Source organism: Papaver somniferum, chromosome 4, assembly GCF_003573695.1.
Source record: "Papaver somniferum cultivar HN1 chromosome 4, ASM357369v1, whole genome shotgun sequence".
NCBI classification, from domain to species: Eukaryota; Viridiplantae; Streptophyta; class Magnoliopsida; order Ranunculales; family Papaveraceae; genus Papaver; species Papaver somniferum.
This window is the reverse complement of record NC_039361.1, coordinates 118713085-118726660: the sequence shown is the minus strand read 5'-3', so window position 1 is coordinate 118726660 and position 13576 is coordinate 118713085. Positions and strand designations below refer to the sequence as shown.

General features: G+C 38.0%; 2 protein-coding genes and 1 pseudogene across 2 annotated transcripts; all 3 read right to left on the bottom strand.

Annotated features, from left to right (window-relative positions):
- Positions 1–2190: 2190 nt before the first annotated feature.
- On the bottom strand, positions 2191–4205 carry LOC113276441 (2-methylene-furan-3-one reductase-like). The gene is made up of 4 exons (XM_026526042.1): positions 3655–4205; positions 2974–3297; positions 2714–2873; positions 2191–2611 (listed from the first exon to the last, which is right to left on the bottom strand). The coding sequence occupies exons 1-4, from the start codon at positions 4033–4035 to the stop codon at positions 2607–2609; spliced, it is 870 nt and encodes a 289-aa protein (XP_026381827.1). The 5' UTR covers positions 4036–4205; the 3' UTR covers positions 2191–2606.
- Positions 4206–4512: 307 nt separating this feature from the next.
- Positions 4513–9032, bottom strand: LOC113276440 (annotated as a pseudogene).
- A 372-nt stretch (positions 9033–9404) lies between these two features.
- On the bottom strand, positions 9405–13262 carry LOC113276439 (E3 ubiquitin-protein ligase SIS3-like). The gene is made up of 9 exons (XM_026526040.1): positions 12974–13262; positions 12770–12875; positions 12582–12655; positions 11927–12065; positions 11749–11841; positions 11039–11104; positions 10523–10645; positions 10264–10377; positions 9405–10056 (listed from the first exon to the last, which is right to left on the bottom strand). Exons 1-9 carry the CDS (start codon positions 13000–13002, stop codon positions 9673–9675), a joined length of 1128 nt encoding a protein of 375 aa, XP_026381825.1. The 5' UTR covers positions 13003–13262; the 3' UTR covers positions 9405–9672.
- Positions 13263–13576: the final 314 nt, after the last annotated feature.

Here is a 13576-nt window from a genome sequence, read left to right as displayed (position 1 = left end):
GACGATAATAAATGACGAAAGAACAAGAATAGAAAACAAAGAAAGGATGAACACTTAAAAGAAGAGGATAAAAGTTTTTTTTCACATTCTCTTTCATATTTATAAAGCTAGAGAAGACAATAATTGTCCCTCGTACCAAGGAGCAGTTATGGGGAAAGTTAATGCAAAGTGGAAAACGTGCCCGTATTTATAGGGGAAGTTATTTCAGGAGAGATAAAACGTGTAGGACGACCTTTCTTCTTCTAAATTGAAAAATGCGCCCAAGTGAGAAGAGGAGGGGAAAATTGTACGTACACCTTTCATCATCCACCACGTGTACAGAAAGAGACACGTGGAAGGCAAGCAAAACAAGATATCAAAACATGATAACAAGCATCTCATCAGAAGATGCCACCGGTCAGCAGATCTGACGGTCAGGGACAGAGGATCACAGAGGTATGATGGCTTAGAGGAGCACCAGATAATACCCCTTGGGTGTTAATACACCCAATCCCGAGGAAGATCCCAGATCAACGGATGAGAGGAAGTTTGACTGACATAGATGTGACCAGACAAAGAGACACTTGTCTGACACGAGCAGACATCCATCTACCCGCATTAAATACCAAAGAGATATACACGTGTCAATCAGCTCGTGTAAGAGGCGAGGATAACCCTTCGTATTCAAGCTTAGGCCGCAGCATATGCCGAAGACCTCTGCGTAATGGGAACAAAGCACAAGAAGATAAGATTACAATGGCACCTCAGAAGTAGGACCCACGTTCCAACCCTATAAATACCCCTCTCCACTAAGAGATAAGAGGTCGACCGATCCAGAGAAAAGATAGGAGAATATGGGAGAGAGAAATAGGAAGAGTAAGTGATCCCCCTACTTCCACAGACCTATGTGTACTCTAAAGTCATTTGACTATCTTTGTAATCATTCAATACATAGTGAAACACCAACCCCGTGGATGTAGGCCTTAGTGTCGAACCACGTAAATCTTTGTCTCATTTATATTTCAGCACTTTACATTCAGCATTGAACGTCATGTGCTTTACATTTATGTTTGATTCTCTGTTTACTCCTTTTATACGAACATTATTCATGATAATATTCGACTAGACAACGACAAGCCCGAAGGCTTAGAGTCGATGAATCGATATAATCATCCCCTTTACATATATGATGTACAATTTCAGAATTAGAATGTATGCGATTATTGTTTGTGAACACGTGGATGGCTTCGAGATTTATGTGTTCACAATCTGGAACACGTGGATGGCTTCGAGATTTATGTGTTCACATTCTCGTAGCTCTATACAGTTACGAGGTTTTACTGATTCATATTGGGCTCGATGTCCTACCACTAGTCGGTCTACCACTGGATATTTTATTTTACTGGTGATAGCGCCATTTCTTGGAAATCCAAGAAGCAACCTATTGTCACACGTTCATCTGCTTAAACGGAATATAGTGCATTAACTAACTTAACAATTGAGCTACAATGGTTGTTTTATCTATTTGTATTCTAGTTGTATTGATTGCTGCATCTCCTGTAATACAGGATAGCCTGACTAGGTAAGTCTAGAATTAGTCGAGGCTCATCTCATATCTATATAAAGCTATGTACTGCCATAAACTGTTCAGACCGTACATGCTAAATTGATCTAGTTGTACACAAAAATGAGATGAAGCAGTTCGGGGGTGTATCGTATCGGTATTGGTACAGACACGGACGGGTATGGCCGCTCCCTTCAGGTTTCGGCGCAACCCAACTTACCATATATCATCCGCCGTATTCGTCTAGACTTACTGTTGGGATATATGTTTTAATTCTTTTATACATTTATATCAATAGTTCGAGTTTGGCCCAGTGGTTAAGTATTTTGGGCCTGGAGGGTTAGGTCTGAGGATCGAATTCCTCCCCTACGATTGTGCATATATATTATTGTGCGGGGTCTTGGGAGGTTTTTCAAACCGTTTTTTTTACTGCACTTAATTATGTTTTAATTGCGTTAATTATGGCATGATTTATTTGCCCGCAGAGTCACGAAACGTCCTAAAAAGAGCGACCTGGTCGTGACTCAGCCGTCATTTTGTTTTGTGTCTTAATCTCTGTTTTGCAGGTGTGAAATCGGCAATTGTTCCAACACTTACCTAGTCAGGCTATCCTAACTTTGTAATTGCCCACTTTCAACTGACCTGTCCCCCAAATGGAAATGTTATTTAAGGTTAATTATGATTCACGTCTCGAATCTAGTACAAGACAGAGTGGGACGAAACTGAATGAAGGTACTCAGTAGATATATGCTTATGTAGTACCCTTTCAGTTAGAGATGTTGATCATGCACGATTTTAAAGCTCATTGAATCGGATGTATAACCACCTTTCCAGTAGCTCTGCCTGCTTCAAGATAAGTAAATGCTTCCACGACTTGAGAGAATGGAAATGGACCCTTGGGATCGATCATTGGTTTGATCTTCCCACTTTCCAAATATGGGTTCAGTTTATTTAGCACCTCTCTGTTGGAAGTGACTACAAATCTAAAACCGGGTGGAGTGACTGCACCTGTTAGCACCACAACACTTCCACCTTCTTTAATGGCTTTCACCGCCTTATCTGACTACCCTGTTTCATATAAAAAGGAAAATGTATATAGTAACTTGAAGGTTTAAACTGTTGCTTCAATTCATATATTATTATCACTGTAGGAGATTGCCAATATCTTACCAACTGCATCAAACACAACATCGAATTTCTCTGGAAGATCTTCAAAATTTTCCTTGGTGTAGTCAATGGCCAAATCGACACCCAAGCTTTTCAATAGCTCTATTTTCCCTGTGCTAGAAGTAGCTGCGACTATTGATGCCCCGAATACCTGCTTTGCCAGCTTTCCTCGGAAAGTACAGAAAGAAAACAAAATTATTCATTTATTAGTTCCATCCAACACAATCACATAAAAAGCATAGGGAGCGAACAGCAAAAGATACCTGAATTGCCAGTGATCCAACTCCACCAGCACCACCTAAAACAAGAACTGATTTACCGGCCGATAACCCCGTTCTTTCAAGACCTTCGTAAGCCGTTTGGATGGCGAGAGGAAGTCCAGCAGCCTGACTGAAGTCCAAATTCTTGGGCTTTAAAGCCAACAATTTCTCCTCAACTGCAGTGAACTCGGCTAATGATCCAAACTGGTGGGGGTTCTCCAAAGCCTTCTCATTTATGTTTCCGTATACTTCATCGCCATTTTTCAAATTCTTCACTTGGCTTCCAACTTTAACAACTATACCAGCAACATCATAGCCCGGAACAGTCTACACAGAAACTCCCGTTTAATAAATGAATAAATCCATCTTATGCAGTGGTCACAGCAATTGAGTACCCAGTCATGCTTACATAGATTAGGCAGGATGCTACACTAAACTTTGATTTCAATTGGCATTTTGTACCTAATAACTAATAGAGAGGCAAGAGAGTTTGAGTTTTTGCCTTTCATGGTGTGATTCTGTCCATGTATGGCACTTTTTTTAAAGACTTGATAGAAACTAGTCAACTACAATAAAATTCAACATTGTCCCCTCACAAATTATGGCGCACTTACCTATGCATCATGCAAGATCCCAAGTAGAAGCAAACTAGAAGAATTTCAGAAATCCAGAAAAAAAACTTACAGGTAGAGGGGAATCAGTTGCTTTAAATTTTCCTTGTCTTCTCTTTCCATCAACTGGATTGAGTGCTGCAGCAACAACCTTGAGTAGAACTTGGTCCTCACTGATTTCAGGAACTGAAACTTTTGAGTCAAACTTGATAACATCAATGCCACCATACTCTCCATAAACCCAAGCCTTCATTTCAGAAGGTACAGCAGAAACTGCAGTAGCAGTCTCTGTTGAAGAAGCAGGAGAAGATGCAGAAATTCTTAGAGATGGGTATCTTGAAGTTGTGGAGATAATGTTTGCTCTTGTTCTTAATGTTTTGGAGAAGAGTGAGCAAGGTTTTAGAGAGATAGCTAATGGGCGTACCAATGCCAGAAGAATCACACAGAGGAGCATGAAATTGGTTAGTGTTGGTACATAGAGCTTCCATTGCTATTTGCTAGCAGCCTAGCAAGTGTTGGTATACTTTCTTTCTTTTCTTCCCCAACTTATCACTTCCCTGCCCTCACAGAGGTTTTATATCCAAGTGTTTGTTTTATTCTTTTTCTGTTGCTGGATATAATTACTTTTTCTGTTCTTTTATTTTTTGTACTAATAGTAGTAGTACCATGCACAATTGATGATTCACTTGTTACAACTTAAAAGATCCGTAGAGAAGGATAAGAAAAGGATTGTGATCCACATTAGACATAGGATAAAGAAACTCGCGTTATTTCCATCACCCACATGAAAAGTGAGTGAAAAAACTCGTCCGTCCACCAAATAAAAACCGTGGACTTGCACCCGCACGACTGATCAGTGGTTTGCGCATCTGAAGAAGCAAAGATCACATAAGCGGATATAAAAAGATAGAATGTTTATGGAGTGAGTACTTATAGGATTCTGTATATAGTATTGAAACGTTTAAGAAGAAGGTATGATTCTTACACTCTGGATATACACTGATACAAAAAAAAAAAAAAAAAACAGGTATTATACATTGCACAACAAGACACCCCTTGGAAATGGGGAATGGGAAAAAAGACCCGAGGAATTCGCATGGAGAAGATGAAGTTACTCAGTATTGTGTTCATCAAGTGGGGGACTGGTGCTTTTGCATGTTGTGTAACGACGATTCAGAACATTCCCACGGTATCTGTCTCAACCGGTATCTCCGACTCTGGAGAGCCTCTCATCAAAGGATACACGGATAAAATACTATAACAAATGACTCACTCCGGTAGTTTCAAGCGGCTGAATAAAACAAGGAAGCTTTGCTCTGGCATAACATACAGGAAACCCAGGTCTGCACCTTTGATATATGGTCCCGTGCCCTGCGCATCAAGGAGAGAGTTAATATATGAAATGAAACTACTTGACCATTGAAAGGAACAATAAAAACTTATGAATATCCTCTCTTTAATTACCTTTCCTCTAAGTTGCAGTAGTTCACCGTCAACCCACTGTGGTTTGCGAAACCCAAATTCTGCTATTCTTCCTTGACCTTTGTAACTAGCAACCTGGAATAAACACCAGTTAACAAATCAGCTCCTAGAATTTAGGAAATGAACAGCAAATTTTTATGGATACCCAATGGAAGGTATATTTACCACTCCAAGTTCATCTGGAAAAGCCCCACGGTTGGCATTCATGTTTGCTTTACCAATTTTGGCTCGAAAAGTTACCTGCACAGCAAAATTTAACAGAAACTGCTTGATTTATTTCACAGGATGAAAAGAGAAGAAACATCTAATTACATACAGGGTTTTGATAATACCTCCCCAGCAGGAACATTAAGATCACCAGTCAGTTTTACTGCCTCAACGTACTCAAAAAATTCCACATTTTCTACATCATCTGTACTATTCCAGTAACCGAACTTACGGGTTAACTGTACCACCTCTGGACCATATGGGCCAAAAGCTCCAATATAGAGACCTGCATATTGATGAGCTTGTGTTATCCTCAAAATACTGAAGTGTTGTTACTTCTATAAAGTCAAGCTGCAGAACTAAGTAAATGGAAGTAACTCACCAGTAAAGGGATCGGAATCATCATTTGAGATGATTCGGCTGAAATTTGTATTCGTTGATAGTCTGTTGTGCTTTTGGGCCTGACTAACTGCAAGCTTGACAATCTCACGAACATCTTTTGAAATCTAAGAACCAGCAGTAAGTAATAAGATCACATATTTGATCAGAAACGACACCCTAAACCAAATTGTTTCTTCACAATACAACAGATTCTAACTAGAATAAAACATGATCTAAGACACACTGCATATACTTCCCAACAAAAAGGAGAAATGAATGGCCTATAATACTTTACATAACTTTCCTATGTTACCATATACTAGATACTCGCATAAACCATCGGAGGACCAAAATATCAGTCTGAGAAACAACAACTATAAAATATCTAACTTTGAGGTAATCAAAGTCAATTCTTAACAAAATGAAACCATTGTTTCTCCACAATTAACTCACCTTAGAAGGAACCTTATCCACACTCCAAAATGCCTTGGCAACATCACGGGGCATGAGCTCAGAAACTCCCTCAGCTGCAACAGTTGCCAATTTGACCTCAGACACTTCCATCTCACCAATATCAGCATCTACAATTTTCTCGGGAATATGCAGGACAAACGAATCCTTTTCCATATCCCTTATTTCCGCTGGAGAGCGTACAAAATCATCTTTTAATGGTACATCATCCTTGTTGTGTCCACCGATAAAAAGTTTCATAGCCAAACTCTTGCTCTCATCCCTTGTGCTGGGACCTTCTCTCAGTTGAATACCCTCCGGAAGAACCTCATCTAGGCTTTCAGTTTCGTCTTCAGAAGTCTCAGAAGCATCTGTCTTTTCATTTTCATTTTCTTGCACTAGCTGCTCCAGGGATTCACCATCTTCTATTATCTCCTCTGATACATTTACATTCATGACTTTGAGTTTTAATCCAGGAATTTTATCTTTAAGAAAGTTAATAACTCCTTTAATCCCTTCTTCACTTGTATCCCTAATGTTCACGCTCCTGGCTCTTATGTGGCTCATCTTCTTCATTATCCACACTCTTGTCTGTAGCATTTTCAGAATCGACATTGGGTGGATCCTCTGACACTTTTGATGGTGATGTTGATGATGATGACGACAAAGAAACTGTTGAACTTCCTTTATTTCGTCGCAAAAATACCACCTGTCCAGATACAAGAATGTTATCATCGAACCTTCAAATATCATTGAAACTAATAGAAGAGATCACACATCATTAACGTCACAACCATACGTTTCCGCGTAGTCAAAACAAGTCTCACGTGTATTAGCGGTGACATTAATACTGAGAAACACTGTAAATTTTGCTCATTTAAAGGAAAACCCAACTCGATTCAATATAGAAATAGGCGTAACATAACTGACTCTGAACAACCAACATTCAGTCATTGTGTTTGATACAAGCATATTGGTTTCTGACACAATCAATGCCCGCATATTACCCGTTGCATGTATCTATCATTGGCATCTTTGACGACAAAAATTTCAAATAAGGGGGTCCCCGAAGATTTAGTAACCAATTGCCTGGAACAAACATAACCCATTTTTTAAATTTGCCGTCAATAGAATCAGTGAAAACCAAGACAATGAATGATATGCTAGAAAAAGTGTCCACCTTGGAGTATAACTCTTGGCCACAAATCTACCAACACCAGGGGTTATTCTTACAACTCTTCCAAAAGGATCATCAAAATCCTTCGAACAGCCAACCCACCAGCCTACCTGCAAAAACATAAGAATATTATTGACCCAGTACCCACTATTTTTATCTCTTCAATTTTAATAGCCAGTTATGCTAGGGTGCAAATGTCCCACATGGATACCCTATTCACTGATGGATGGGCAACCCATTCGGGTAAATGCCTAGCATGTACAGAAGATAGGCCAGCACATGCACCATATCCTAGAGCAGTATAACATTTTTATTACGCTTACTAGTTTCTTGCATGAGACTACTAAGTGAACAAAAGCATGTCTGACAAAAGATAACAAGACATTAATGATTAAGAAAATTACCAGGTTGCTTCCTGAAATTCTACATAGTTTCGATGCAAAAACATGGGTGTTAGTATTACCTTAAGAACAGAAGAGATACTCTCAGTTTCTTCAATTTCTGAAAAACGTTGATTCCAACGTGACCAATCCCATTCAGTAGATGATGACGAAGAAGAAGATGAATTACTACACCGACAAGAGAAATTCTTATTACTAAGATTTCGAGATTTTCTGAAACTTGGTGTTTTTTGAGGTATTGAACAGAAAAACCCGAGATTAGTTTCTTTTCTAGTGATAAGTGAAAAATCTGATTGAGGCTTTCTCATTTGGAATATAGGGTTTGCATTCTGCAATCCTAATCCACTTGCTACCACCATCTCTTCTTCTTCTTCTTCTTCGCAAGTCTTTCTCTAGAAGGACTGCTCTGGAGAAAGGAGAAGAACGAAAGCAAATATTTTTTTAAGGATAAAAGTGGAAAATCTTTGAAGACGTGGCTGTATGTTTGTTTGCTTTATACCGTGAATATCCCCAGATAAAAACATTTGCAGCCCTGCCGAGAGAGCATGATATTGCTGTGAGTTTTACAAAAGAAAAAAAAAAAAGAAAAAAAAAAATCTTTACAAATCGTGTAAATAGACAAGGCCAAAACCATGTCCTACGTGGAATCGCATGTGTCCTTCCAGCTAGACTGAAACGTCAGAATCTAAAAATTTGTGTATTATATTAGGTGTTCATTTATGTCTTGAAAGATTCAATGCTTCCGGTTCGTAGGATTTAGATCTAATGACATATTCTGATCGGTGATTTAACTCCAAATCTCTTCTGGTACTGCTGGTGTTTCGAATTAATCAATTAGGCGATGTATTATACAAATTTCAGTCTTCATACAAGAGGCTTAATAAGATGTTGCCTGCAAAATCGTTACAAACTCCTTCACAGAATTACAAGACAAAAATAAAAATAAAACCAAAAACAATAATTTGAGAACCTGCTTCAAAAAAAAAATTGAGAACCAGACAATTAATCCGAACAAAATCTAAAACCAAAAAAGTAAACATAAAAATTAATCTAGAGTAGAAATTCCTTCATATTAGAGATTCATATCTTTAATGGACCTGACAACTTTTTGAGCGCAATCATCAAAATTTCACCTTCAAAATAGTAGGAAAAACTCCATTTTCATCTTTCTTCTCTCCTTCTCCTTTCTTCTTTTCTTAATTCTGATTTTTGCACGGTTCCTAAAAGAATCACAACAATAAAATGATCAATTATAAATCAATTAGAAAAATATAGAGAAACGTAACAATCACAAACAAAAGAAAACAAAAAGGTAGTTAAATCAGAATATTAAAGAAAGAGAGATGAAAGAGCCAGAAGAATTAAAACTAGTTTGCATTAGATATAAATCCAATGGACACGGACCATTGAATCTTTCAAGAAACAAATCTACCGCTAACATAATGTACAAATTTTTCAGACTTGCTTTTAGAAACAAAGCTGACGTTTCACTTTTGTTGGAAGGACACATGGGCTTACACGTAGGACACGGTTTTCGCCTTGTCTATTTACACGGCCTGTTAAGAACTATTGAAAAAATAAATGCTTTGTGAAAACTACCACCAACCCAATGGGTTACACACACACAAAAACCCCACTAAAGCGCTGCAGATATTTGCAACCCTGTTTAAAGTTTAATGACAGGTCTTTCAAAAAAACAAAAAAAGAAGAGGGCAATCGACTTCATACACAGGAAAACATTGGAGAATTTGGTTGACAGCGGAAAAAACAAAATATGTTATTCTCTTTCCTTCAATGTGAAGCCAGTATTTGGTGTGGCGATACAAGTCCAAAAAACCAAACCAAACAGAACACTTAACCCAGGGCTGTACATGGTAATGACTCTTAATCCATGAAAACCGTTACATAGATAAGCTATATGTATACGTTATCTTTTGTTTCTGCAACTCTCTTACTCCTAGTTCTTTGATGGAGATGATGAGTGAGCAGTGAATTATGGTACTGACACTACAGTGCCTGCATGAGGAGTCCGAGCTACTACTGTTGTTGATCTTCCTTCCTCTACTGCTTCCAAACCAGTGTCTGAATCTGTATTGCCTACAGCATTTTCGGTGCGGATTGGGTGTAGAAAACCCTGCAATCTCAACAGATAGCTCCGGCTAGGAGTAGGTTGTGCTTGCACAAAATGTGTTGATGTTGACGTTGCTGTCATCACACTGGTAGAAGGGTGGCCTGTGCCAGCTCCAATATTGGTAAGGGCACTGAGATCAAGATTAGGAAATACAGAACAACGGCATCTTGGACACTTCACATTCAGGCGAAGCCACTCGTCGATACATTCCACATGGAAATTATGAGCACAGGGGAGGCCTCGTACCTGCATAAACAAACTTAGTTCGGTAAGAGAGATTTGAAAATTTGTCACTTGTGTTATTGCATCTAGCCAGTCAGGAAAGCTGTTGACCAATCCAAGAGGGGATAAAACCCTGCATGATGGGGAGACACTATGACGGAAAATGCAATGAATGTTGAAAGTTTTCGAAGTCATTAACTCGTTTGATGGCGACCTAGTGGATAATAATACCTCGTTTCCCATGCAAAACTCCTCAAGGCAGATTGGACATTCACTACAATCAACTGGAACAGCCTTTAGTCTAAATTTAGGAAGTTCCTGAATGAGAGCCTCAACCGCTTCTCTCTGCAGGTATCATGGTAATTAATAGGAATGAGTGGCTTACTAAAACCAAGATATCAACAGCAGATAACATCTATCTAACTAATGCAGGCATATACTATCATACTTATAATGCATACTTATTATAAAAGAAGGTCCCAGACTTTACCTGGGTTGTAGTCAAGTAAAACCCTGGATGGTATGCAGCAGCATCTTGACCCATCCCTCTCAACTCCTGACCGGCAGCAGCTTCAAAGGCCCAACCGGGAACACGTACCATGTCTAGCAAAACCTGATATGGTAGAATAGAAGCAACATTGTATTGCAGATGAATTGGAATTACGATACCAAAATGTAATAGATGAGATCAATCTAACTCAAAGCATTGTTTGTCAAGTGGTATCTTTCCTTCCCCTATTTTTTATAGTAGTTGTTTATAAGATACATGGTAGTCTTTTGATTTATGTAGGATTCCTAGTTCTTGTCAAGTGGTATGTTTGCTTCCTTCGTAGCCTAAGAAGTTTGAAGCCCCTTAAAAATCCTGATAAGAAAAACTGTCTGCAAAGAAGCGGACTCGAGGTCTCCCTATCAATAGCAAAAGTTGCCTAACTACAAGTGAAGTAGACACACATGGCATAGATTTCCTGCATTAAATGAGAGTTCTAGAGAAGATAACTGATCGCACCCCATATTCTGATATAGGAATCCCTTGTTGAGCACGTTGCATATGTGCTTCTCTCCTTGTGAACCACTACAACAAAAATAAAAGATTAGGATCGGATACAAGAATATCTTACATGAGCAAATCAAGGGCAAAAATAGTTTAATCGGACCAATAAAACTCATGTCAAACAACTATTTCAAACTAGCCTGGTGTAATAAAATTACATGAAACCGGAAACAAAGAAACCCCATTAAAGTCCCATTTACAAATATAGACACATAAATAGACAGCAATGCAACCATGTGCAAAAAGAGGCTTGTCTATACATTATTTTGGAAAATTACTTATTACTGGGTCTTTTTTTTCTCGAGTTTTCCATTACAAGTGTCTGACTTTCAGTGAGCTAGTAGTGTTGTCCTACTTCAAGATATACTTGAGTTTTATCTACAATGATAAATCATGAACATTCTCACACCAGTTGTTTGCTGTGTAACTTGTAAATCTCGAATCGATAAAAGAAACTTTTCATCTTTTGCTTAATACATGCTTTATCCATGTGAGAAACTCCACTCATGGACAATGCATGCGCCATGCAGTATCTATGGGACCATGACTTTTAATCTCATGGAAAACTGTTGACATGTGATAGATGAAAGTTCTACGCTGGTATATAACTAAACAATTTATTCATTTTTTATTATGTTAGACTTGTGAAACTCAAAGAACCATACCTTCCCCATAGACATGCAAGCAATGGAAACTAGTCCACAGTAGCTAAAAAGTAACCATATTAGGAAACCCCATTTCTGACCTTCCTCGGGCAGCTGTGTGCATATATGAAACAGACCAATTAAGAAGCTTTATCCAAATTAAGATTTCAATAACAAACAAAAAAAATGCAGAACTTACACAGCTCCTTGCGCTTGTAAACCATAGGGTACCAATCACAGTCCAAGCCCACAAAAAGGGGTAAAGTAGCAAGGTAAGAACTGTCAAAACTACAATGCGCCCACAGAAGCGAGTTTTCCTTTGCTGCCAACCCAGATCCCTATAACATGCAATTGAGGGGAAAACAGATCTTATCACAAGCAGTCGTACATATCGAAGAAGCAGAAGATTTTTTTCAAAAGGAAACCCAGGTTGGAGAGATTTAACCCATAATCCGCAGTTCACATATATTTTACAGAATATCTCAAGAGGTCATGCAATTTATAACAAAAATAACCACACAATTCCATGAACCAGTACTCAATTTTTGATGTTCTAGATATAAGAAAGGATAAAAATAATAAAATTACACCATGCAATCTCTACAGAAGTAGATATAGTCTATAGAAAAGAATAATAACGTTGCATTCAATGAGCTTTTAGGATCATAAATCTCAACATACTCAATTTCGCCTGGCAAGAAAAACATCCACAACCTATTACAAACTAGATTCTAAATTTGTCGAACATTTCCAACACAGGGAGATTGTGCAAGCAATATCAAACTCCAAAACATAAGACACGGAAAATCCATACACTAGTACCAGTCTCAAATGAGAGTCATGAGACTACTTACAAACCCATCCCTGCAGCAAGCCCATTGTCTACGAACATCAAAAGCCGGAAAATGAAAACCGTTGTATAATCAACCTATACAAGAAGAACGAAAGAAATAAAAATATCTGACTATCCTTAAAATCAAAAATAACACAAAAATAATTAATTGAATGAAATGATCAAAGGAATGATAGAGAAATCATTTACCACTATCCATATATGCAATGGGTGTGTACAAAGATGGTATCTTTTCCAATTGATAGAAACAATTATTACACTCATTGCTAACATAGACAAGAAAAATCCATCATACCTGAAACAAAAAAGCAAGAGCAACAAATAAGGACTTACCCCATATCAATAAAGCAAATTCACAAACAACAAATAAACTACTCTAAATTAAAACCTTACCACTTGAAATCAATGTCTCTGATAGCCATAACAGATGAACTTTAAACTACATCCAAAAACCCTAGTGCTTTATCAAAATTTCTTCAAGATTCAAGCAAACAGACTAATCAAACGTTAAAATTTTTGAGAATTGATGGATGAGATTGTGATGAATTTATCAATTTGAGGAATTATTAAAACCCTAAAATTTGAATGAGAATTGACTAGCGAGGAAAACAAGAGTCAAGAGAGAAGAAGTGGGAGTAGACAGAATCAGTCTGAATCAGCAAAGATCAGTTCTTGAGAATAATAGTAAGGCTTTTCGTGGAAAAGTTACGGCTGTTATGACGGGGTTAAAATTAAAATGAGTGACGATTACCATACTGTTCACCCACTTGTATTATTGCGTGAATAAAACGTACAGTACTCTTAAACACGTGGTATACGGACGGATCTAATATATCTTTGCCATTTTTGCACCCATTATGGATATGACAAAGTGGCAAGTATAAGTGGCTAAAAGTAACTCTAATGGGCATGGAAAACTTGGGATAGACAAACGAGTAAAATGGATGGACAAACCTTCAAATAAAAGGGTTTGTCCATGAGTCTCTGATAAGTGCA

Coding starts and splice junctions, on each gene's coding strand:
- LOC113276439 (XM_026526040.1), bottom strand. CDS start 13,002: ATGGCTATCAGAGACATTGATTTCAAGTG. Junction 12,876..12,973: donor AGAGACATTGATTTCAAGTG/GTAAGGTTTTAA, acceptor TTTTTGTTTCAG/GTATGATGGATTTTTCTTGT. Junction 10,057..10,263: donor AGTTTTGCATGGGAAACGAG/GTATTATTATCC, acceptor TTGTTTATGCAG/GTACGAGGCCTCCCCTGTGC.
- LOC113276441 (XM_026526042.1), bottom strand. CDS start 4,035: ATGCTCCTCTGTGTGATTCTTCTGGCATTGGTACGCCCATTAGCTATC. Junction 3,298..3,654: donor CAACTGATTCCCCTCTACCT/GTAAGTTTTTTT, acceptor GTTTCTGTGTAG/ACTGTTCCGGGCTATGATGT. Junction 2,874..2,973: donor TTGGATCACTGGCAATTCAG/GTATCTTTTGCT, acceptor TTCCGAGGAAAG/CTGGCAAAGCAGGTATTCGG.